Genomic DNA, 26,545 nt, shown 5'->3' on the forward strand with positions numbered 1-26,545 from the left:
TTCACTCCCTCCCCACTCTGACTACTTTCTTCCCACTGCAGGGCTGGGGTAGGGGGGGGCTCTCGGTTCCCGCCAGGCCGCAGCTTGTATCTTACCCCCATCGTGTGATGCTGAGTTCTCGCAGATGTAGATGTAGCTTGGCTGTTGTACTGTATCCACTGGTGTCTCTTTTAGGAGTAGCTGTATTTGTTTTATTTTCATAAATATATATGTTTTTGGGAGGAGATTTCAGCTGAACTACTCATGCCACCATCTTGGCTCCTACCCCCTCCCCTCAAACTTTTTTTGGTTATGTGTAAAATGGGGCTAACACACACTTACATTATATGATGACTGTGAGAATTAAACCTTTTTTTTGTTTTGGTAAAGTAGTAGTGACCATAATTGAGTTAAATTAATACAGCCTATCTGTTTCTTCTTGGAATAAAGTTGACAGAATGTATCCAGAAAATAGTAAAACACAAAGCAAAATCACTCCTACTCTGCATATAAAGTATTTTTACTATGTAACAGGTACACAGCAGTCAGCAAAAGTTCCATTTTCATCAAGAAAATTTAATTGAAAGAGTTATCGTTCAATTTCCATTTTCATCAAGAAAATTTAACTGTAAGAGTTACCTGGTTCAAACCATAAAATCATACTTACCATAGCTGTATCTGGCTAACGTATTTTCTTAGAACATGAGTTGAAAATAAATTGGTAATTAACAGAAAAAACATCCACTACATATCACAGTATACTACATACATACACTTATATTTAACTTAATAATCAGCAGTATACTTTCATCCCAAAATGTGGGTTTACTGATTCTTAGCCAATTCTTTGATATTTTCACAAAGTCAAGAGTTACAGACTTTTATTCATAGTCTGAATTTGCTGTGCCTCTCCTCTTTAGCTAATTATTAATATTCACAAAACTGCAAGGCATTCTCAATGTAATTGGTTCAGGGATTGACTAAATCATATATATAACAGTTTCCCCTTCACTATCTGTGTCAGAATAAAAATTTTAACTGTGTTGTACAGTCTTCTACTAGGCCATTCAACTCATCAACAATCTTGTCTCCTACAATTTTATATATTCATTTGGTCACTATATTCCCACCACGATCCATTCTTGTAACTTACTCTTATCTTTAGAGTATCTGCTAGTTTGTAATTTACTCTTATCTTCAGAGTACCTGCCAGTTGGCCATATTTCTCCTCCTACCCCACTCCCATTAGGACTTATTAATTTTTGATTTCCTTTACTTTCATGTTACATCTTGTCAGAGGATTTAATTCTTTGACTTGTTCTGTACATTACAATGTTTCATTATAGGTATTTCAAACACAGGGAAGTAAAGAATATACAATCCAAAATGTTAATTTGCAATAAGAAACTATATTATATGAAATAATATCTCTGGGGTGAGAGAAAGAAGCACTCATAATCAGTAAAACATTTTTGGCTTTTCAAAATAGTAAATACCTGTCTGTATGGAAAACTATGCTGCTATTGAGCAGGGCTATAATTAGTGGCTGATTTCCAGGGCTTTCCATTTTAAGAAAAATGCAGTTTACATGAACGATTAAATATGTTTAACTCCTCTTGCACATGACATCTTTACTATCATCCAATTGAAACAAACTGTTCACAAGCTATGAATAGGTATTTTAAGTACATTGTAGCAATATTAAAAACAAGTGACAGAGGCAATACTAAAATCTTGTACTACTAATAAAATGTAGTAATTCTTGATGGCAGTTCTAATGAATAATACAACTTTTTATTTTATATTATGCAAAAAGTCAAGACTATCATTAGATATGAATATGGGTATGATACCTATGGTATAAGACTGAAGAACATGATACTTTTATACAAATAAATATTTTAAGAGTCTCACTATAAAGAAACTAAGCAATTCTAATGATTGTCACTGTTCAAAATAATTTGGAAATCTTTTTAATTTTATAGGAACTTCAAAAATCTTTGTGGATTACTTTCAATCAGGCAAAAGTACTTTTATCCTCTGTGCATATGTGATAAATGAAAGTGCTTAACAAATTTAGGTCCCAAAATATAGTTAAAAAGAAACGAATTTATCTTTCCTAAGGTTCTGTAGTCTATTGCTGAAGAAAATTCTTAATAAACAGAATAATGTGTTCTTGCCTAGATGCATTTATTTCTGGTATAATGTTAATAAAACAACATCACAAAGAAATAAAACTGCAGAACAGTATTTCTTAGGAATATGTGCAAAAATTCTCAAACAAAATGGTAGCAAACTAAACCCAGTAACAAATAAAAAGATTTATCTACCATGAACAAGTGAGATATATCCCAGGAATGCAAGGTTGGTTTAACATTGAATAATACATCATAATAGGTCGAATTTAAAAAAAAAACATGATGATACAAAAAAAACATTTGATAAGATCCTACATCTCTTCATTATAAAAATACTCAAGAGACTAGGAATAGATGGGAATGTCCTCAATATGAAGACCTGGTAATTTATGAAAACCCACAGCTAACATCACATTCAATGGGGAAAGACAAAGTTTCCCCTCTAAGATCTGGAAGAAGACAAGGTTATTTACTCTTGCCACAGAAAAGATACAGCCTATTCCTACTTTTGCACAAGTCAATTTTGTCACAGATCTGGAAAACTAGGTTAAGGAAACTATCTGAAATATAGAGAAAAATCATATAATAGCAGTACTATGTATAAAACAAAAAGTTAGCAGTGAAATATTTAGTCAATAATGGGGAAATAGTTCAATTATAGTATATGAACTGAAAAGACTATTATATAGCAATCAGAAATTATAAAAATGTAGCTTGGAAAAATGGAAATGCTTTAATGTTAAGTGAACAGAGTAGGATACAAATAATTGATCTGTTGTTAATTATGACTACATAAACTATGTGTATGACTAAAAACCTTACAGAGAATTAATAGAGATCATTTTATGTGTGCGTAGTTAAGCTTCCAAAGTTGTAATATATAAACCCTTGAGAGGAAGTTTCTTTATTTCACAGAATTTTTGGTATATTAGATAATACAGGCAATGTAAAAGTTAAAAACAAAGTAAATCTTAAAGAACTATGAGAATTATAAATTTATATTTAAAAATCCATAAATTCAAGAAAAAACTCAAAAATTGATTCTAATTCTCAAGCTTAATTTACTTCATGAAAAATAGGCTATTTCTGTGTTTCCTTAAATACTACAACTCACCATAAACTTAGTTTAAGTTGACAACAGTAACATATACATCAAAAAAATATTTTAAGATATTTGGACTAGAATTGACATAATCATTTCTGAAATAAGGAAGTAGTTTACTTGGAACACTAGTAATTTCTTTAGTTATTTTGCATGAATCATATCTCTTTTTTTTCTTGGTCTCCATGTTAGTAGGAAGGAAAAAATTATAGTACTATTTCTTTAATTCATGAGGATGCTGCAAGGCCTTTTCAAAGAATCAAATCATGTGACATCCTAAAGAACTATTTTTCATACATCCATTCACAAAATTCAAAATAAAAATGTAGGCAAAGAATCCTTTCCGGGTAAATCAACTTTAAGAAGTTTACCCATGGATAATTTATTGTGGTTTTTCTTTAAATAAACACTGACATGTCAGCATGAGTTTAAACTATTATGTGCCAACGATTTGTTTCTGCTTCCCTAATGAATAATTCACCTTATTAATATGCTTACTTGTCATCTCTTTATTGGGATTATGAACTGTCCAGATAAAACATCACAAAAAACATTTGCTGAAACAGTTTTTTTTAATATGTCCAAGTAGTTGTGGAAATTATAAAATTCAAGACTAAGAAATGTGTGTCTAATGCTCTGCAAAGTAAGAATTACAAATTCCAAGTTTTATGAATCCAGGACAGCACTTGCAAGCCTCAAATAAATGGCATTATTAACTAAATTACAGAGGAAACATATCATGTGTGGAGAGATCTATATAATGCTAGTTGTCTATTAAATTCTCCCCATGTGAGAAGGCAAATAGTGACTCTGTGGCATCTTACTACACTGATGGGCAGTGACTGCAATTGGGGTATGGGGGGGATACGATAATATAGGTGAATATAGTAACCACATTGTTTTTCATGTGAAACCTTCATAAGAGTGTATATCAATAATACCTTAATTAAAAAAAAAATTCTCCTGATGTGAATTTAAGCCCTATACTGACTGAGAGACAGGAGAGATAATCTATCTTGTTTTACCTGTTGCACCATAGTGTACTTTAAGGGTAACTTAAAGATTTTTTTTTTTAGGGCAATTTTGAGAAAATGTAATTTTTGTCTTATGCCCTAACTTAGGATTCTAAACTCTAGATGAAACAACATTGTACTAACTGCTCACTTATAAGCTATTTAATATGTTTTTCCTATCTTATCTTTTTTCGGGCTAGGTGGGCAGGTTACTACTATGTTTATTCTTGGTCACTAAAAAAAAATTTTAAGCATGGATAGCTCTTGTTTTCTGAGTAAAATGTCAGAGAAATTTGTTTACTTGCAAAAAGCTTGAGGTCTGAGGGTTCCACTTTTCTTCTGGTCTTCCATGCCATGTATTTAAGATGCTTAAACAAACCTGAGGAGTAAGGGAAAAAGCATGAATGACGTTGAAAGGTGTGCTTTTTAAAGCAAACCATAACAACTAGAAGCAAAAATGAAATGCTATCATGTCAAAGTATCTCATTTCTGTGTCCTCAAACAAAACCCTAAGGGTCAGTCTCTTAAAATAAACTGACATTGTCAGATGTGATTCCAAATCTGTGTAGCATTACCATTTCTTAATAATGAAAAATGAGTATCTTGTATTACATGTTAATAAAAAGCTTATTTTTTAATGAAAAATAACTCTTCTCCCAAAAAATTTTTCAGTAAGTAAAAGTGGTACCATTTTATATTTTTAAAATATCTTTAAAATTTTTTTTAATTTTGAAAATAGGATTGGCTTAATAGAAGAGGTTTTGACTTCATATCTGCCTCTACATTCAATTTGTTGCAATATATTGTTCTAGTTCTGGCCTCACAAACATAAATTTGGAAAAGGGAGGACCTCACAGAACCTCTGAAAGGGTCTTGAGTATCCCCAGGGTTGGTTAGAAAAAACTTTAAGATGCATTAGACAGTTGTTCACTCAGACAGCAAGAATGAACTCAAACCATCAGCCCAACAGACTAACAGGTAATTTCAGGAAAAAAAAAAAACTGGGGACATTTTATCTGTACTTGTAAACTAACAATTTCATAATATGGGCAACAGATTTGGAAAATAAACAGTTCTTAAAAAAGCAAGGAAGTCTCAAAAAACTAAAAATAGAAATACGATATAACCCAGTAATTCCACTTCTAGGAACCTGGAAAAAACAAGTACCCTGATTTGAAAAGATATATGCACGCATATGTTTATCATCACATTATTTACAATAGCCAAGATATGGGAGCAACTGACATCCCCATCAATAGATGAATGGATAAAGAAGATGTGGTACATATATACAACGGAATATTATTTAGTCATAAAAAAGAAATCCTGCCATTTGTGACAACATGGATGGACCTAGAGATTATTATGCTAAGTGCAATAAGCCAGGCAGAGAAGACAAACCATATGATTTCACTATCTGTGGAATCTAAAAACGAAACAAAACAAAATGAAATGAATAAAACAGCAGTAGATTCACAGACACTGAGAAGTGACTAATGTTACCATGGGGGGAGGATTGGGAGGTGGGGAAAGTGAGGGAGATAAAGGGGGACAAAAATTCTCAATCATAATATATGTTGGTCACAGGGATGGAAGTGTTTAGAGCATGGAGAAGATAGCCAATGATTCTGTAACACTTTCCTATGTTGTCAAATAATAACTGCACTAGTTAGGGTGAGAATTTAGTAATATGGGTAACTGTTGACCACTGTTATATACTTGAAACCAATATAAGACTGTGTATCAATAATACTTCAATATAAAAAAAGCAAAGAAGTCCATCTCCTTGCTATTCTTTCAATGCTTCATGAAAGCAATAATGCAAAATACATGAATTCATTTATCAGGTACATTAATTTTAAAAGACTTTATCTTTTGTGTTTTAGTATTTAAAGTACTGTTAAACATCCCATCCCCACTTGATATTCAGAGCCTCTCTGTGACTACCAATGGCAGGTGTTCTTATCCCTATTTACAGAACTAAAACCCACAGTTAAAACTATTGCTAGTGTGTATCAGATAAGACTATACAATTCAGAATGCCAGACTCTCAAACCCTTACCTTCTTCCTTTGACCATTAAGTCTTAAGGAAGTAATTTCTTAAATGCATTTTAATATTTTACACTTAAAACTCCATTTGGGTTCCAGTCTCTCACTTGTGTAAGACCAAGAATTGCTATTTCTTATCTGCTCAGTTATAAAAAGACCTATTTCTTTGCTCTCCTCAAAAAAGTAAAGTGTACCTCTGGTTAAATCTCTTATAACAAACTAAGAAAACAAATCCCAGTTTTACAATCTGAGCTTATAAGGAAGAAAAAATAATAACTTCCAAGCACAGACATAAGGTACACTTCTCCTGAAACGAGGAATGCAAAACCCGGAAAAACTTGGGCCATCTTGAGGAAACCAAGTCAACTTCAAGCACTTGCTAGTCTCACATCATCAAAGAAGTGTGTGCTTTTGAAGTCTATATTTCTTCTGATATTCTAGTGATTTTTAAACAGTACTCTCAACAAGAAATTTACTGCTGAATTTTGAAAAGTGGCCTTTCTTATAAATTTAATTTCAAAGGTTTATTGCCACATGAAATGATTTTTATTATACTTTTTTGTCAACATTTTTGTTTTTTGGATAGGAATGTATCTTCCTACTTATAAGAAAATATAAAACATTTTACTGAAAATTGAACTTTAAAAAGAAGTTCACAATTGTATATATAATAGAAAACATGGATAGTTATGATAACCAAAAAAAATTACGATATGCAAAAAAGAAACAAAGAGTTGACAATACTATGCTTTTGCCATTCATCTATCTTCAGGTACGTGTAAAAAGATAACTGGAATTGGAGAAGCAGAAAGTCAAGAAAGGTGAGCGGCAGACAGACACCTGGCTCTACTATACCCTGAGTGGAGCAAGCTCTCACTTGGCCAAGGAATGTGTTGATTAAGTCACTCAGTAACTTCTTAAGACTAAGTGTTTCTTAATATTATTGTGTTTCTGCCCTTTTCAGTCCCTTCTCTCTCATTCCTCAGGCTAATCTTCACATATACAGAAGAGAAGCATGAAGAAAGCCATGTACTCTCAGGAGAAAGGTAACTAAAACAAAACTTCCATTCAAAATTACAAAGAACCTTTGACTGTAATACTTTGGTGTTAGAAACAGAAGACTGCAATTACATTACCTTGCCATCATTATAAAGGTTTGGATTGAATCTCACACTATGACCACCAGTTGTCTCTAGATTCACAAGAGGCGGTGAACTGGGATAATCTTGAGGAAAATATACATCAAACTCAAAGCAGCCATTTGCATAAGGGGTGTCCGCTGGACCAGTTATCAGAACCTAGTATGCATACACAAATACATAAAAAGCTTATATTACTATTCCCAACACTGCTATTTAGAAAAACACAATCCAACAATAAGAACAACCTTCTTACATCCAATAAACACACCTACCAGACTGTGTTAAAAGTGAAGTTAAAAGTTAAAAAATAAATAAAGGACAAGGAAATGGTTTTAGGCTGCAATTAATGTGATTTGGTTTTTGTGAAAATGGTCTATCAAAAGAAAGATGCCTTACTGGCAAGCAGAAAAGCTTTTAAAATACCTTTTAAAATATTAAGTTACTTTTTTTCTAAGAGCTTTCCTTCTTGATGTTCCCTATAATGTTTTCAGCAATTGCAATTCTAGGTACATTCATTATCAGATCTCAAAGGTATGACCATAACTTCCTGCTTTAAATCTTTGGATAAGTTACTGCTTTAAGAAATAACTTACTTTATAACATTTTTCTCTGTGATAATGAGACAAGTAGATAACAAGAATAAAGTTCTCCTGTGACAACTTTTGACAAAAAGGTTCTGAGTAAACAACAGGTATTTCCCTCAGGGTAATTGGTAGTCCACAAAACAGTAAACAACCCAACAGTGAGTGTCAGAATTATTTAATAAATTTTGTTTAAGTCAATCAACAGATATTTATTCTGCAAGGCATGAGCAGCAAAGCCTCTGATCCTGAACAGCTGTGTGTTGGGGCAAGTGGCACAAGAGTCTCAATTTGTGACAACTCTCATTTATGCTCTGGAGCTCCAAGTTGGGATCCTTTACATTACATACAGCATAATACTTAAAAGAGACAAAGTCACAAGTGATCTTATGTGGTCCATTTAGTGATTAAATACTTCCCTAGGCAATTATCCTGTAATTGGCTCTATTGTTTGTAACAATGAGCAGGTAAGTGTGGCCAAATAAGCAAGGTCTATAAGACGTCTATTGAAAAAATTATCCAAAAAAGCAAAACAAGCAAGCAAACATAAAAAATATCCTCAAATCAACAGGTCAATAGTTTCAGCTGTGTATCTAAGGGAGACAGATTATTTAACCCATGAATTAAATAATAAATGTAAAGAAAGGTCTGCCTGTGGTATCAAATCTTTTAAATTTTCTTCTTGCAGCAATTGCTTGGAATTTAAGGCCAGATCACCACAGTGGTAAAACATAAAGGTGCAGGTTATTTATTACTGTATTACCATTACACAGTTCATAGATCTTATGGATCTGTAAATACAGAAATTTTCCAGTAACGAAAAAAAAAAAAGAATGAATTTTGAAGACTGATTGTATAAAACATGAGAGAAGTACCTTGGATGACAAGGAAGAAATACTGTGACATTTTCTACTGACTATCACTAAATCTTTTCTTACTGGTTCTAAAACTATGACAGGCTATATTTTAGTATCATCTTCTATTGCTATTATGAACAGTCTCAACCACATACTCTAAATTGACATCAGAAAAAGACTCTTTTCAATGATGTCTAAAATGGTCAACAGAATTTTTATTGTATTTGTTAAAATTCATTCTGCTTCTAGTACTCTGTAATATATAATTAGATTAGACAGAGAGCTACAGGAACATGTTGTTTCTTCCTACCTTCATTATGTCAAGTCTCTCTTCATCACAGCGCACAAACACACTAGAAGATGATGAAAGAGGCAGTGAGGTCGAAAGAGTCACAGCTTCCTGGGCAAGGCGGCGGGCTCTAGCAGCACTGTTAGCATCATTTGCATTTTTCACCTGAGACATGTAGTGGTAATTTACTTTAAAACCCAATTTCCCATCTTCATCTTCAGAAACCATCTCAAATGTATCTAAAAGAAGAAGAAGAAAAAATACTGAAAGAAAAAAACCCAGAATGGAGTGTAGTTGTTACAACAAAAAACCACAAATAAATCACTAGCCCCTCTTTCACCCAAAATGGAGAGGACTGCAGTGTGGAAGAACAGCAAAGTATACATATTTATGTATCATCCACTGTTATATGGAAGGAATATGAAATGGAAGCAAAAGAAATGACTTTTAAGCAGTGTGGACATTCTGGCAGGTTCTATCAACTAGCTAAAAGACAATGCAAAGTAGAACACAACTGAGAGTGGATTAAAGATGGTGGTGTGAGAGGTGAGACCTCCTCCTAAAACCACATGTAATACGAAAATATAATTAATACAACTAATTCTGAAAGAGGAACATGAAAGAAAGTTGTGCCAGACTGCAATACAACTGGAGAAAAGAACAGACCTCACGGAACAGGGTAACGAACCAAAGCTGTGACACAGCAGGACTCCGGCCGTTCACCCACCCCGGCTCACCAGCGGGAGGGAAACAGCAGGGAGGGAGTGGAGGCCTGGGACTGATGAACACCTAGGCAGCCCTGGAGATCTGCTCTGGAAGCATGAACCTACACTGCATGGTGCTCTAGTGATTAGTGGGGTTGGAAAGCTAAGACAGGTGGAATACCTGGAGAGACTGAGATTCCAGCTCCTTGTGGAAAACAGAGATCCTGGCGTCATGCCAGCCAGAGAAAAGCCCTGGCTAGAGAAGCTACAAACGCAAATCATAGAGGCTTACACCTGTGTTTTCACCCCACTGGTTCTGGCAATAGAGATAGGCATAGCAGCCAGGAATCAGAAACAACTCTTTCCTCCCCCCAGGCACTAGCACCACACCCCTGTGACCACCAACATCACTCCAGGGGCTGGGAAGCTCTATAGAGTACAGCTTCTGAGAACTACATGGTGCCACACACAAACAAGAAACATCAAAGGAACCTGGTTCAAACAAAAATACCACAAACACCGGAAAAAGAGTCAAATGAAACCGATCTCATAAATCTTCCTGAAAGAGATTTCAAAATAAAAATCATTAACATGCTCATAGAGGTACATAAAAATATTCAAGAACTTAAGGAAGGAATTTAGGGTGGAGATGCAATCATTAAGGAACACAATGGAGGGTTTTAAAAGCAGATTAGATATGGTGGAGATGATAAATGAAATAGAAATTTAGAGAAGAGGAATACAATGAAGCTGAGGAGGCAGAGAGAGACAAAAAGATCTCTAGGAATGAAAGAATACAGAGACAACTGTGTGACCAATTGAAATGGAACAATATTCATACTATAGGGGTATCAGAAGAAGAAGAGAAAGAGATAGAAAGTATGTTTGAGGAAGTAATTGCTGAAAACTTCCCCATGTGGGGAAGGAGATAGACTCTCAGGCCATGGAGGTGCACAGACTTCCCAACACAAGGTACCCAAGGAGGACAACACCAAGACATATAATAATTAAAATAGCAAACATCAAGGGTAAAGACAGACTTTTAAAAGCAGCCAGAGAGAGAAATAAGATCACATACAAAGGAAAACCCATCAGAATATCATCAGACTTCTCAACAGAAACCTTACAGGCCAGAAGGGAATGGCATGATATATTTAATGCAATGAAACAGAAGGGCATCGAACCAAGAATACTCTCACCAGCAAAGTTATCATTAAATTTGAAAGAGGGATTAAACAATTTCCAGATAAGCAAAAGCTGAGAGAATTTACCTCCCATAAACCACCTCCACAGTGCATTTTTGAGGGACTGCTATAGATGGAAGTATTTCTAAGGCTAAATAGATGTCACCAGGGGAAATAAAACCACAGCAAAGTAGAACAATTCATTACTAAGCAGATGAAAAATCAAATCAACTACCCCATAAGTTAGCACAGGATAAATAAAGAGTACAGAATATAATACCTAATATATAAAGGATGAAGGAAGAAGAAAAACAAGAACAGGAAAAAATATAAAAAAGAACCTTTAGAATGTGTTTGTAATAGCATACTAAGTGAGTTAGATTAGACTTTTAGATAGTAAAGAAGTTACCCTTCAGCATTTGGTGACCAAGAATCAAAAGCCTGCAATGGCAATAAGTACATACCTGTCGATAATCAACCTAAATGTAAATGGTCTGAATGTACCAATCGAAAGACACAGAGTCACTGAATGGATAAAAAAACAAAACCCACCTATATGCTGCCTACAAGAGACTCACTTCAAACCCAAACACATACACAGACTAAAAGTGAAGAGACGGTAGAACTTCATACAACTAATAGGGAGAAAAAAGCAGGAGCTGCAGTACTAGTATCAGACAAAATAGACTTTAAAACAAAGAAAGTCACAAGAGATAAAGATTACATAATGATAAAGGGGTCAATCCAACCATTATAAATATCTATGCAACCAACACAGGAGCACCGACATATGTGAAAAAAATATCAATAGAATTAAAAGCGGAAATAGAATGGAATGCATTCATTCTACAAGACTTCAACACTCCACTCACTCTAAAGGACAGATCAACCAGACAGAAAATAAGTAAGGAGACAGAGGCACTGAACAACACATTAGAACAGATGGACCTAACGGACATCTACAGAACAATTCATCCAAAAGCAACATGATATACATTCTTCTCAAGTGCAAATGGAATATTTTAAAGAATAGATCATATACTAGGCCACAAAAGGAGCCTGAGTAAATTCAAAAAGATTGAAATTGTACCAACCAGCTTCTGAGACCACAAAGGAATGAAACTAGAAATAAATTACACACAAAAAAGAAACATTCTACAAATACATGGAGGCTTCACAACATGCTCCTAAAAAAACCAATGGATTAGTAACAAAATAAAAGCAGAGATCAAACAATATATGGAGACAAATGACAACAATAATTCAACACCACAAAAATCAGTGGGACGCAGCGAAGGCCGTGGTAAGAGGGAAGTATACTGCAATAAAGGCCGACTTCAGGAAAGAACAACAATCCCGTATGAACAGTCTAAAGTCACAAGCAATGAAACTAGACAAAGAAGAACAAATAAGGCCCAAAGCAGTAGAAGGAGGTTGTAAAGGAGAAATAAATAAAATTGAAAAGAATAAAACAATAGAAAGCATCAATGAAAACAGGAGCTAGTTCTTCAAGCAAGTAAACAAAATAGATAAACCCCTAGCTAGACTTATCAAGAAAAAAAGAGAGTCTACACACTTAAACAGAATAAAAAATGACAAAGGAAAAATCACAGAAATACAAAGAATTATGAGAGAATACTATGAAAAATTACATGATAACAAACTGAAAAACCTAGAAGAAATGGACAACTTTCTGGAAAAACAGAACCTTCCAAGGATGACCCAGCAAGAAGCAGAAAATATGAACAGACCAATTACCAGCAATGAAACTGAATTGGTAATCAAAAAATGACCCAAAAACAAAACCCCCATACCAGATGGCTTCACCACTGAATTTTATCAAACATTTAGTGGAGACCTAATACCCATTCTCCTTAAAGTTTTCCAGAAAGTGGAAGAGGAGGGAATACTACCAAACTCATTCTACAAGGCCAGCATCACTCTAATACCAAAACCAGGCAAAGACACTACAAAAAAAGAAAATTATAGACCAACATACATGATGAACACAGATGCAAAAATACTCAACTAAATATTAGCAAACCGAATTCAAAAATACATCAAAAAGATCTTGCATCATGATCAAGTAGGATTTATTCCAGGGATGCAAGGATGGTACAATATTAGAAAATCAATCAACATCATCCATCACATCAACAAAAAGAACAAAAACCACATGATAATCTCCATACATGCCAAAAAAGGACTCGACAAAATTCAACATCCATTCTTGATAAAAACTCTCAACAAAATGGGTATAGAGGGCAAGTACTTCAACATAATAAAGGCCATATATGACAAACCCACAGGCAACATCATACTTAACAGCAAAAACCAGAAAGCCTCTCCTTTAAGATCGGGAACAAGACAAGGATGCCCACTCTCTCCAGTTTAATTCAACATAGTTCTGGAGGTCCTTGGCATGGCAATAAGAAAACACAAAGAAATAAAAGGCATCCAGATTGGTAAAGACGAAGGTAAACCGTCACTGTTTGCAGATGACATGATATTTTACATAAAAAACCCTAAAGACTCCACTCCAAAACTACTAGATCTAATATCTTAATTCAGCAAAGCTGCAGGATACAAAATTAACACACAGAAATCTGTGGCTTTCCTGTACACTAACAATGAACTAATAGAGAAATCAGGAAAATAATTCCATTCACAATTGCATCAAAAAGAATAAAATACCTAGGAATAAACCTAACCAAGGAAGTGAAAGACCTATACCCTGAAAACTACAAGACACTCTTAAGAGAAATAAAGAGGACACTAACAAATGGAAACTCATCCCATGCTCCTGGCTAGGAAGAATTAAAATTGTCAAAATGACCATCCTGCCCAAAGCAATATACAGATTCGATGCAATCCCTTTCAAATTACCAACAGCATTCTTCAACAAACTGGAACAAATAGTTCAAAAATTCATATGGAACCACCAAAGACCCCGAACAGCCAAAGCAATCCTGAGAAGGAAGAATGAAGTGGGGGGATCTTGTCCCCCAACTTCAAGCTCTACTACAAAGCCACAGTAATCAAGACAATTTGGTACTGGCACAAGAACAGAGCCACAGAGCAGTGGAACAGAATAGAGACTCCAAACATTAACCCAAGCATATATGGTCAATTAATATATGATAAAGGAGCCATGGACATACAATGGGGAAATGACAGTCTCTTCAACAGATGATGCTGGCAAAACTAGACAGCTACATGTAAGAGAATGAAACTGGATCACTGTCTAACCACATACACAAAAGTAAATTCAAAATGGATCAAAGACCTGAATGTAAGTCATGAAACCATAAAACTCTTAGAAAAAAACATAGGCAAAAATCTCATGGACATAAACATGAGTGACTTCTTCATGAACATATCTCCCCGGGCAAGGGAAACAAAAGCAGAAATGAACAAGTGGGACTGTATCAAGCTAAAAAGCTTCTGTACAGCAAAGGACACCATCAATAGAACAAAAAGGTATCCTACAGTATGGGAGAATTTACTCATAAATGACAGATCCGATGAAGGATTGACATTCAAAAAACATAAAGAGCTCACACACCTCAACAAACAAAAAGCAAATAATCCAATTAAAAAATGGGCAGAGGAGCTGAATAGACAGTTCTCTAAAGAAGAAATTCAGATGGCCAACAGACACATGAAAAGATGCTCCACATTGCTGGTTATCAGAGAAATGCAAATTAAAACCACAATGAGATATCACCTCACACCAGTAAGGATCGCCGTCATTGAAAAGACAAACAACAACAAATGTTGGCAAGGTTGTGGAGAAAGGGGAACCCTCCTACACTTTCGGTGGGAATGTAAATTAGTTCAACCACTGTGGAAAGGTGGGGTTGAAATTATTTCAACCACTTGAGGAATGGAGGTTCCTCAAAAAGCTCAAAATAGAAATGCCCTTTGATACAGGAATTCCACTTGTAGGAATTTACCCTAAGAATGCAGTTTCCCAGTTTGAAAAAGACAGATGCACCCCTGTTTATCTCTGCACTATTTACAATAGCCAAGAAATGGAAGCAACCTAAATGTCCATCAGTAGATGAATGGATAAAGAAGATGGGGTACATATACACAATGGAATATTACTCAGCCATAAGAAAAAAACAGATCCTACCATTCGCAACAACATGGATGGAGCTAGAGGGTATTATGCTCAGTGAAATAAGCCAGGCGGAGAAAGACAAGTACCAAATGATTTCACTCATGTGGAGTATAAGAACTAAGGAAAACTGAAGGAACAAAACAGCAGCAGAATCACAGAACCCACGAATGGACTAACAGTTACCAAAGGGAAAGGGACTGGGGAGGATGGGTGGGAAGGGAGGGATAAGGGCAGGGAAAAAGAAAGGGGGCATTATGATTAGTATGTATAGTGTGGGGGTGGGCACGGGGAGGGCTGTGCAACACAGAGAAGACAAGTAGTGATTTTACAGCATCTTACTATGCTGATGGACAGTGACTGTGAAGGGGTATGTGGGGGGGGGACTTGGTGAAGGGGGGAGCCTAGTAAACATAATGTTCTTCATGTAATTGTAGATTAATGATACCAAAAAAAAAAAAAAAAAACTAAAAAGAGAAATACCATTTGACCCAGGAATTCCACTCCTAGGAATTTACCCAAAGAAAACAACTTCTCAGATTCAAAAAGACATATTCACCCCTATGTTTATTGCAGCACTATTTACAATAGCCAAGATATGGAAGCAACCTAAGTGTCCATCAGTAGATGAATGGATAAAGAAGATGTGGTACATATACACAATGGAATATTATTCAGCCATAAGAAAGAAAGAAATCCTACCATATGCAACAACATGGATGGAGCCAGAGAATATTATGCTCAATTAAATAAGCTAGGTGGAGAAAGACAAGTACTAAATGATTTCACTCATTTGTGGAGTATAACAACTGAGCAAAAGTGAAGGAATAAAACAGCAGCAGACACAGACTCCAAAACGGGACTAGTGGATACCTAAGGGGAGGGATGGGAGAGGACGGATGGGGAGGGAAGGAGAAGGGGATTGAGGGGTAGTATGATTGGCACACATGATGTGGGGGGTGGGGAGGATCATGGGTAAGACAGTGTAGCACAGAGAAGGCAAATAGTGACTCTGTGGCATGTTACTACACTAATGGACAGTGACTGCAATGGGGTATGGGTGGGACACAATAATATAGGTGAATGTAGTAACCACATTGTTTTTTCATGTGAAGCCTTCATAAGAGTGTATGTCAATAATACCTTAATAAATAAAAAAAGTGAACCTTAAAAAAATAAAAATAAAAAAGTAGAACACAATTTATTCTTAAAATGATTGATATACAATATTTTTCCCCAAATAGTTCAGAATATGAAATGTCATAAAGTGTTATTAAATATTTTAAATGGAGTAAGCTTTTTAATATATTTGCCTTTATTGGAATTAGAGAACAGAAATGCTAAGCTCTATTCTTGCATTACTCTGGAACTAAGTTAATAGAATAAAGGAGGATCATCAGGGAAATCTTCCAAGTACTTTGACAGAATATAACTAATGGGCTAATTCTTAATCCTTTATTAAAGCACGTTTAGAAGGACCTAAAGTTATCCTTTACTTTTATAAGTCATGTATATAGTATAGAAAGACAAAGGTGGACTTGAGCTTATCTCTAATTCACATTAACCCCTCCCACCAACAGATTAAAACAAAGATATTTAAATAAATTATAACACTAAATTAAAACCACCTACGAGGGCAAATACTGTCATTAGACACAATGATAACTTCTGATTTTGTGTTCATACAATTTTAAATACATGGAAAAGCATCAATGCTACACTGTTATTAGCAATTATGCAATAATTTTATCAAGAACTTACTAAGTTAAATGATACATGATAAATGTTAAATGATAAATAGGAAACTGTATCTGTCTTCAAGGAGTTTATACCCTAGGGAAAAGGGGAAGACCTATAAACAGTATCACACAGGTCTGTGCACTACAGGGTTTAAAATAGAAGTGCCACAATCTTTATTTAACAAATCTTTCAGAAAGAAAAAGGAACTTTTACTTCATTTCTCGTAGAAACTATCACCGAATATGCACAAGTTGAAACTAATTTAAGAAAAAAGTGTTGAAAGCTTACTTTATTACATAGTACATATAACACTGATTCCTGTATTGATAGTTTAAATAATTCATGGTACAAGCAGGTGTTTAAATCTTTAATTTATTAGAACACATTTCAATAGCATTATTTTAAAATGTAAAATGAGATCTAAAGAAACAAAGATTAAAATTTTAACTTACCAAACTGCAATTTCTTCATAACAGCCACATATTTTTCTTCAACTGATTTCAATACTGATAAAGGTTTTGGTTTCACAGCCATCTTCTTTGAATATTCACCTAGCTTTTTTTCTGTTATTTAATATTTCAAGATAAATAATATAAGTATATATTTTAGAAGATGGAAATAAAAAACAATGTTCAAATTAGAATTCCAAAAAATTATCAACCTCTTCACAGTTATCTTCCTCCTGTACCACTTTAAGAATAAAAGACTTCCTTGTATTTCACAAACATAACTAGTAGGGCTTTACTTATCAATTAATCAAGCTTAAATTTTTTAAATATTAGGTTTCATCCATTCAGACAAAAACAGAGGTGAAACAATAAATAATGCAAAATCATTTATATTTTCTATTGCTAATACATGAAAATACCAATTTTAATGAAACCTACCTGCACAGTCCTAACTACTACTTTCTATCTAATATAATGGCATTTCTAAGTTTCATAATGTTCAACAGCAAGGAAAGAGAGATTTATGATGCATGCTGTCAGCCTACTGAATTTAGTCTTAGCAATCAAATAAATATTTTAAAGTTAGAGACTAGTTATAATTAACTTGAAAACTGGACACAGAACTAAAGTTTTGGGTAAAGTAACTTGCTTGAAAACCATTAACATACAGGAAGAGGAAGGCAGTTTTCAATAAGTAAATAAAACATCTTTGGATCAAAAGAAAAGTAGCATAAAAGGAATAGATTGTACCTTGATTTGCTTCCCGCAAACTGGTAGTGGCTGCATAAACAATCTCAGCAGTCTTTTGGATATCTGGTACCAAGAGAGTAAGTCCTTCTGGTTCTTGGTCAGATGCATCTGGTTTTACTCCTGTTTTAACATTTTCCCTTTTAGATCTGAAAAAAATTTTTTAATATGGAGAAAAATACAAAGAAAATTAAGATTTTCAGATTGAAAAATAAGTACCTCCGAACATCAGTAACAGTGGTTAAAGATCAAAACAGTAGGATATATAGTTGGATATTTGACATACACAGGATGTATATCAAGGATAGTTTAAATTAGATTCATTGTTGCTTTTGAAGCAACAGGATAACACCCACAATAATAAAGTTTTGGGTAGGTTTTCCCTTCAAATGCAAAAACAGACAAGAGATAAACATTGTAGAAATGTCGTACAGTAAAAGACCCAGATACCTGATATGTACGTGGATCTACACCTATAAAGACACACTTAGAGTTATTACAAGTACCTAGAAGAAGAGAAATCACTTCTGTGTCTCAAAGTGATAGATTATCTTCTGTCTTCTAAGACTTGGGAATTAAAGAACCATGTGTAGCTTATGTAGTTTTTAATTTGAATACTATTTATTTGATACTATTTCATTCAGAGTATTTTAATTTTCAAGGGATAAAAAAAGAAATATTCCAGAGTAAAACACAGGTTAACTACTAGGTATGTTAATACTTTGGAACTTTATTTAAACACTAAGTTTTAGGGACTAATCACTTTAAAGATATTCCCTATTTAGCATCTAAAATGTACCCAACCTTATGTCAAATTGTGTATCATAATAGGATGCATTACAGCAAGGTTTCAGTGTATAAGGCATCAAAAAGTTTAATTTTTCTAGATAAATGCAGTAGTATTTTATTTCAAGATTCACTTAAAATAACAATTAAATATCAATCTCCTTTCTTCTATTTCAACTCTTAGCATTTTATTCACAAAATAAACATTACGCTACTACTTAGACACTAAAAAATCTACATCTTTGTTAATTCACTAAATAATTTAAAACAAACTGAAATCACATATAAATAAAGGTGTTTAAAATATTCATGCTAAGGTATAATCTAAACTACCTATCACTTATTTTTCTAGTTGTGTACCTACCAACAAAAGGACCTGGCTATTATATTAAAACAGAATTTCACGAAGTGGGTATGGAGCCTGAGAGAACTATTTTAGACTAACAGAAGGTAGAAGAGTTCTTAATAAAGTAATATTATTATGTTATCTATGTACAAATGAACCGTTCTTTATCACAAAGACAAAAAACTGCTCAGAAGCAATTCAGGGTTTAGGTAAACAACAAGAGGTAAATTAAGAGGAGTCTCTCAGGTAAGTTGCAAGGGTAAATGGGTAAAGCATTACACATGTGTTTTGAATTGGTTCCCATAGTATGTGAAAAATTAGAACCCACAGATATTTTTAACTATAAGGCATATACTACCTCACCTGGTATGGTGATTTAACTGAAGACTTAATATATTGTCACTGGATTATTTATTGCCTTTTCTCCTAGCTCTCTTCTAATCTTCCCTGAGGTATAAGAAGTCACAGAGAACACATTCAACTTCCCCATCACTTGGTAGATATTATACTGTATTAATATTTCAGTCATCAACTTCTGGGTGTATACATGCATATGAACATATATGTTTGCATATGTAAGAAAGGAGAATATAGTGAACAAATGCTTACAACCGAGTATCATTTTTACTGCTAGAATCAAATAAGATATTGCACCTTTTATACTATGATTTAAGAGTTGAATCTATAGTACAATAGTCTGACAATTTACTTAATAAAGGTATGCTTTTGACAACAGACAAGCTCAAATTCTCAACTTGTACATTTACCAATAGCTAGTCACAATCAGTGTCAAACACTAAGAGCCAAGAAAAGTGCTTAAGTTGCTTGACAATACCCCCTTTGAACTGTGCCCTACCAGTCATAAATGATTTTCTCTCTAATAACCAGGGCCACTATTACTTAGTAAGAAAACAACAGTAAATAGTTTGAGAAAACAGAAGAGTTACGGTTACTGCTATAATAAAACAAAAATGGTTTCCTAAAATCTATCATTATAAATTGATCCATTGTACTCTTTATAAAGATTTCACTTTAAAAAACACATCTTACTAATAAGCAGAAAAAGAAGATATGGAATGAAGCTTATTTTTCCAGAATTAGGGTATTTTCTTCTTAATGCAACAAGAACTTCTGGCATGGGCAGAAAACTGCATCAATGCAATTTAGACCAAGTTACCACTGGAAAACTACTTATTCTAAATTTCAAATCCTATTCATGAATACCAATTACCTAATTCCAGTTTTTAAAAGATGATTAGTAGGAGAAATGCCTATTATTAGAATAGTGCAAGTAGTTAGGATGATAATCTTCATATGTTTTTTTATCACAAAATAAAAAATTTTTGAAAATAGTGCAAAAATCCACAGAAGTTTTAAAAATATTATTTTTTACACCAAATTCATGGAAGAAATGATCATATACATCTCATATTGAAGACAATGGTTGAATCATACAGCAGATATCTCACGAATCTTTACATCAGGATACAATGAAAAATTTTAATGTGGATGGTCTTTTTGATAATAATGTACAGGAAAAAAAGGGATAATCTCCAAAAAGTGAGAGAACTTAAAAAATATAAAGAACAAAAACACTACCTGCCTAATGATACTACAACTAGTCATTGTCTGACATTAAACTATAGCCAGTAAGTAGTCTCTTTTCTATTAAAGTTGCAGGTTATTATCAACCCATATGTAGGCCCAGCTCATGAAAAAAGGCCATACCTTAGCTCACATCCTGAAGTCTGTGTGAAAAGCTATTTGAGTTCAAGGCACCTAGCTGGAAGTAGGTCTTTGAGACTGAAAATGGATCCAACATGGTAAAAGCAATCAGCGACGGCCGCTACCATGGTATCCGCTGCTTTGTGCAAACGTTGAATCTGGTTGTGATCACTGCCCTGAAGAAATACGAGGAATCAACTGAAGTTTCTACTATTGCACAGAAGTATCTGCAAACAATTTCCACTATGCTGCGAATTCCAACTAAACAGCTAACAAATTAACCAAACTTTGGCTCTGTGACATACACTCTGAACTAGGATGTGAGCAAAATGGGCAAATCTCTCAGGTGAAAACAGTATTTAAAAAAAACCCCAATACCCATAACTCAACATCCAGTTATATTGGACTGCCTCTGCTAATTCTATCACCCACATTAGTCGGATATTTGTAAGACTATATACAAAACATCAGTATTATGTTCTTTTATAATCTATACACAAAACAGCTTAATATAGCTATTTTCTTGGTAGAACATTTGGAAAGACCACTTCAATCCTCTGCACTAATTCTAAAGTCAAAAGTATCACACAGTTGAAATAAACATTTAAACAGCAGAGCCATGTAGAAGTAATCTGAAAACAACATGCTGAAATTTCCAGATTCAGAATTTGCAAGAATTAGCATCTTAGAGTTAAGACTCTAAAACTATAAAGAATGAAACTTCTACATTTATCTGTAAATAATGTGTCACATCATATTCCATAGTTCTAAAGCTCTTTGCCAGGGATTATAGTTTAAAACAAATGAAGATTAAAAGCAAGCAGAAATATATTTTTTAAATACTATCGTGGAGAATTATTTTTCTAATGTCTCCAGAAAATATGAAAATAATTCTTGAAATGCTCCAGTAACTGGGGCAAAGCTCTCTGGAAGAGGATGCTGTCCATAATTAGTTGAAAGCTTAGTTTTTGACTCCAGATTCCTCTGTTATTAAACTCTTTCCAAGTGGAAGTACCATTGTAGTTTTCAATATGATTTAAATCAAAGTTGAAAATAAAATCTTCCTTGTTTTGGAAAGCAGAAATAGGAGCAAAACTTAGAGAAGAAAATATTAAAAACTTTTTTTAATTCAAAAAATAAAAAACTGATTTCTAGATTACAGAAAAACAATAATTTTCAGATCAAAATAAACATCACAAGACCTAACAAAGGTACTGTGTGCTATTATGGAATGGAGTTGCCACAAATAATATGCTTCACCAAGGGACAATCCGACTGAGGCAAAGAACAGGTATTAAAATAAATGTTGGCATCACTATCTCCATCATCAAGTCAAAGGGTTAATGAACAGCTGAACTTGTTCAAGGTTGTAAAAAAAAAAAAAATCCAAAAAATACATAAGGTTATAATAAATGCTTCTTGGCTAAGAAATAAGGCCTTTCTCATTTTGTAGATTTGAGAGGCAAAGGATAAAGAGGAAGAAAGTAGGAAATATTTTCCCAGAGAAAAAGAAGTTGGAGGGTTGGAACTTAAATTTTCTCTAAAATTAAGAGAGGTTGATAGAAAATACGCCTTTAAAGAAGGTCAACTAATCTTACTGCTTAAATAAAATAATTGTATATCTCTGTAAGAAAGTTCAGTTATTTTAAAATATGATGAACTTCTTTGCATCAGGAAGATGCTTTACACTAACAGAGACATTTGTGTCACATCCTTATTAGCAATTAAGACTATTTGATGAACAGCAAGTCCTTCTTTAAAATTCTTGGTGAAATTACCAAATACTAAATATACAAAATATTATTTTTTCCCCCTGGAGGTCAGTAGGAAAAGTCTGTAAGGAATATCAAAGACAAAATGACTGTCTTTGTTCTAGCTCCAAGGAAGTTATCAAGAGTCATACTTCCTCAAAAGAGAAATCAAACTAGTATGGCTGTACTTTGACTCATTTTAAGATAACACAGTTGCAACGGCCAACGGGAGGTGGAATTTCACCAGACTGAAGCTGAAGGGGTCACATCTTCACTGTGATTACTTTGTAGGCAACAGAATGAATTTTCACACTGAACAACTGCATTTCAACTCAAGTGGAAAAGATACCTACATAAAAGCTTCAAGTCTTATGATATGCATGCCACAAATCCCTTTATTTATGGAGGTAACTACAAGCTGCTTTCAAGGTCTTTCTTTTTTAAGAGCCTAAAGTAAAATGTTGATCAATAATTGATTGTAAGTAGGGAAGAGTGTTTTTGATTATTCTTTAAATATCAAGACTGCTATATAAACTCTTTAAGTTCTCCTTGACACATAAAGGCACTAATTAGAAATATAAAGTGCAAATTAAAACCACAATGAGATATCACCTCACATCAGTTAGGATGGCCACCATCCAAAAGACAAACAACAAATGTTGGCGAGGTTGTGGAGAAAGGGGAACTTTCCTACACTGCTGGTGGGAATGTAAACTAGTTCAACCATTGTGGAAAGCAGTATGGAGGTTCCTCAAAAAACTCAAAATAGAAATACCATTTGACCCAGGAATTCACCCTAAGAATACAGCAGCCCAGTTTGAAAAAGATATATGCACCCCTGTTTATCACAGCACTGTTTACAATAGCCAAGAAATGGAAGCAACCTAAGTGTCCATCAGTAGATGAATGGATAAAGAAGTGTTACATATACACAATGGAATATTATTCAGCCATAAGAAGAAAACAAATCCTACCATTTGCAACAACATGGATGGAGCTAGAGGGTATTATGCTCAGTGAAATAAGCCAGGCGGAGAAAGACAAGTATCAAATGATTTCACTCATCTGTGGAGTATAAGAACAAAGAAAAAAACTGAAGGAACAAAACAGCAGCAGACTCACAGAACCCAAGTATGGACTAACAGTTACAAAAGGGAAAGGGACTGGGGAGTGTGGGTGGGTAGAGAGGGTAAAGGGGAAAAAGGGGCATTACGATTAGCACACATAATGTAGGGGGTGGGCAGGCACGGGGAAGGCAGTATAACAGAGAAGACAAGTAGTGGTTCTATAACATCTTACTATGCTGATGGACAGTGATTGTAATGGGGTATGTCGTGGGGACTTGATAATGGGGGGAATCTAGTAACCACAATGTTGCTCATGTAATTGTATATTAATGACACCAAAAGAAAAAAAATTATTGACATAGACATTCTAAAAATATATGTATATATTAAGTACATTAAGATAGCAATAAAATTTAAGAGATGTAAAATGGTACAATGTATAAAGGGCTGGGGAGAAGCTACTTCTCGCAACATAGAGAAAATAATTTTATCAATAACACATTGGCCTAATCTATGCAAGTGAATACCAAATCAGTTCCAAAAGACAGTAGGGGAAAAATACATACATTAATAACTAATAAATTTTTGAAGAAATTGGTTTTATTAATTCTTTTGAGCAAGAAAAACACCAAATGGGTAAAGGACACTTATTCCTCAATTAAGAGAGAATTATAAAGTTGTTAACTATTCATGTACTAGATAGACCAAAAAAAACACAGTAAAGCTTGGTTTACTTTACTAACCCTAGTAATTATTACTTATGTACAACTCAAATGCTATGCATACCTAATGAAATATGCTGCCTTTTAATATCCTGTCATAGTGCTAATTTAAAAACTCTTCAAAATGAAAAAGGGTAAGAGAAAGTATCAGAAAAACTATGAACCTGCACTATTGCATATGGTTTTTTATAATTATCAAAAGCAAGTTTTTCAATGAAAAAATAATTTTACTTTACTGTATCATCTTTAAAAACATTTTAAATATACAAAGCCAGCTCAAAAACTCAGGTTTGTTTCTGAGTTCCCCCATTAATAATTATTTATTGATGCACAAATCGAACTGTTCTTTTAAAGCTAATTCAGTGGATAAATATACTTGATTGGGGCACTGGGAGATCTGAGCTCTCATCAAAGCTCTGCCACTAAGAATCAGAGAACCTGGAACAAATCACAACATTATGGACCCTGTTTTCCTCATCTATAAAAACAGGCATCTGAACTACCTAAACTCTAAAAAAATAGTCCCTTACAGCTCTAAAAACCTACAGATATTATTGGACAGGTTATTTATTCTGATGTGCCCAGAAAGATTAGTTACAAACTAAATCTTACTTAGTAAGAGACTTACAATTCAACAATTAAGATTGCTTGAGATTTTGCCTGAGAAAATGAAGACACTGGAAATTGTCTGGAAATATGAAGTTCATATAATTTGATAAAGAAAATCATTCTACACTGATACATTATGCTGAAGTAGAAGTGTTAATTTATAATTTTATGAGTTTTTTTCTTGTTAATCACTTAAGTAATAGAATAGATTCTATTTTGGCACTTTATCAGTGTTTTCAGGAACTTGCTGAGGCTCAAATCTAGCCATTTTAAAAGCATGAAACCTCAGTAGTCAATGAACTTATTTTGATAAGAGGTAGCGATGGTATATAAAAACAGAAGTATCTGGACTGTGGGTCAATTGACTTGTCTGTCTTTATAAATACTGTTTTCGATAGTGTACATCACAGGCATCAGAAGATTGGGGAGCTAAGCCCTAGATTAATTACACATTAGTGAAGTTTTTAATGTTAAACTTTAAGCAATAGCTTCATTCTCTGTCAAACAAGGATAATACTTTCTTGCTTGCTACATAAAGCAGGAAAAACATCTAAGAATTTTTGAAACTATATCCTACACAAAAGTCAAGGTTACATACAGTATTACTACCTCTCTATATTTTTATATAACAATATGTCACTATATGTCTATTATGACTTATCTACAATTTAAAGCAGTTTGGTTTATTCTCAAGAAACAAGAAGGGAAATCAATAAAAGCACAGAGGCTGGCTGGAATGTAAACACTATACTAGTCAAAGTTATTTCAAATTGTTAGAGCAAAAGGAATGCAGGATACTTTTGTCTTCTATATTCCAAGGTCATCATTCTGACAGTTATGAAAATTCATTATCACAAGATTTTGATCCCTCATAATTTTAAGTGATAGTGACCTTGGACTAATTAACATCTAATCACAGGCTGTCTCTGACACAAGTGTAACACTGTTCACACCTCATATACATTCTTTACTCCTACTTTTGATGTCAGGCTCTCTTGTTCTTGGATGTGCTTTCTCTGTCTCTCTACCTCTCTCTTTTTGGCCCCTAGAAAATTATTTCTTCCCACTGCATGAAGGCTTAAAAATAAAAAGTATTAAACATAAAAGTCATTAAAACATAAAACTAAAGAAAAAAACCAGAAATAAGACCTTCTGGATAAATAAATGAGAAACTGGTACATTTTTTCTGCATAAGGCAAGACATAAAAGGGTAAATATTGGTATACTGAGAGCATCGGAAAAATGGAACATTTATGGTAATAAAAGTTTTCAAACACCAGCCAAGGGAGTGAACATCACTTAGAACATTAAGTCCCTCGTGGATGAATGTTAAACCTTTGTTCTTCCAAAATGCTTAGTATGGCAGTAGACAAGCAAAAGAAATAAGAATAGCTTTTTATTATTTTGGAAGTCCTTTGACCTTTCTATTGAAGGGATATAC

The 26,545-nt window shown here is 33.9% G+C and overlaps 1 protein-coding gene across 16 annotated transcripts in view; it reads right to left on the reverse strand.

Annotated features, from left to right (window-relative positions):
* Positions 1–26,545, reverse strand: part of BIRC6 (baculoviral IAP repeat containing 6) — a 268,324-nt gene that overhangs the window by 18,490 nt on the left and 223,289 nt on the right. For 13 of the 16 annotated variants that reach the window (XM_073214568.1, XM_073214551.1, XM_073214548.1 and 10 more), the window contains 5 exons: positions 18,102–18,247; positions 17,355–17,465; positions 9,173–9,390; positions 7,419–7,580; positions 4,534–4,611 (listed from right to left, as the gene is read on the reverse strand). In XM_073214568.1, coding sequence (XP_073070669.1) covers positions 4,534–4,611; positions 7,419–7,580; positions 9,173–9,390; positions 17,355–17,465; positions 18,102–18,247 — 715 coding nt within the window. Of the gene's footprint in view, positions 1–4,533; positions 4,612–7,418; positions 7,581–9,172; positions 9,391–17,354; positions 17,466–18,101; positions 18,248–20,958; positions 21,132–23,680; positions 23,772–26,545 lie in introns of those variants that run through there. The other 3 variants (XR_012121905.1, XR_012121902.1, XR_012121903.1) reach the window with 2 other exon arrangements.

Source organism: Manis javanica, chromosome 1 (genome assembly GCF_040802235.1).
Source record: "Manis javanica isolate MJ-LG chromosome 1, MJ_LKY, whole genome shotgun sequence".
Taxonomy (NCBI): domain Eukaryota; kingdom Metazoa; phylum Chordata; class Mammalia; order Pholidota; family Manidae; genus Manis; species Manis javanica.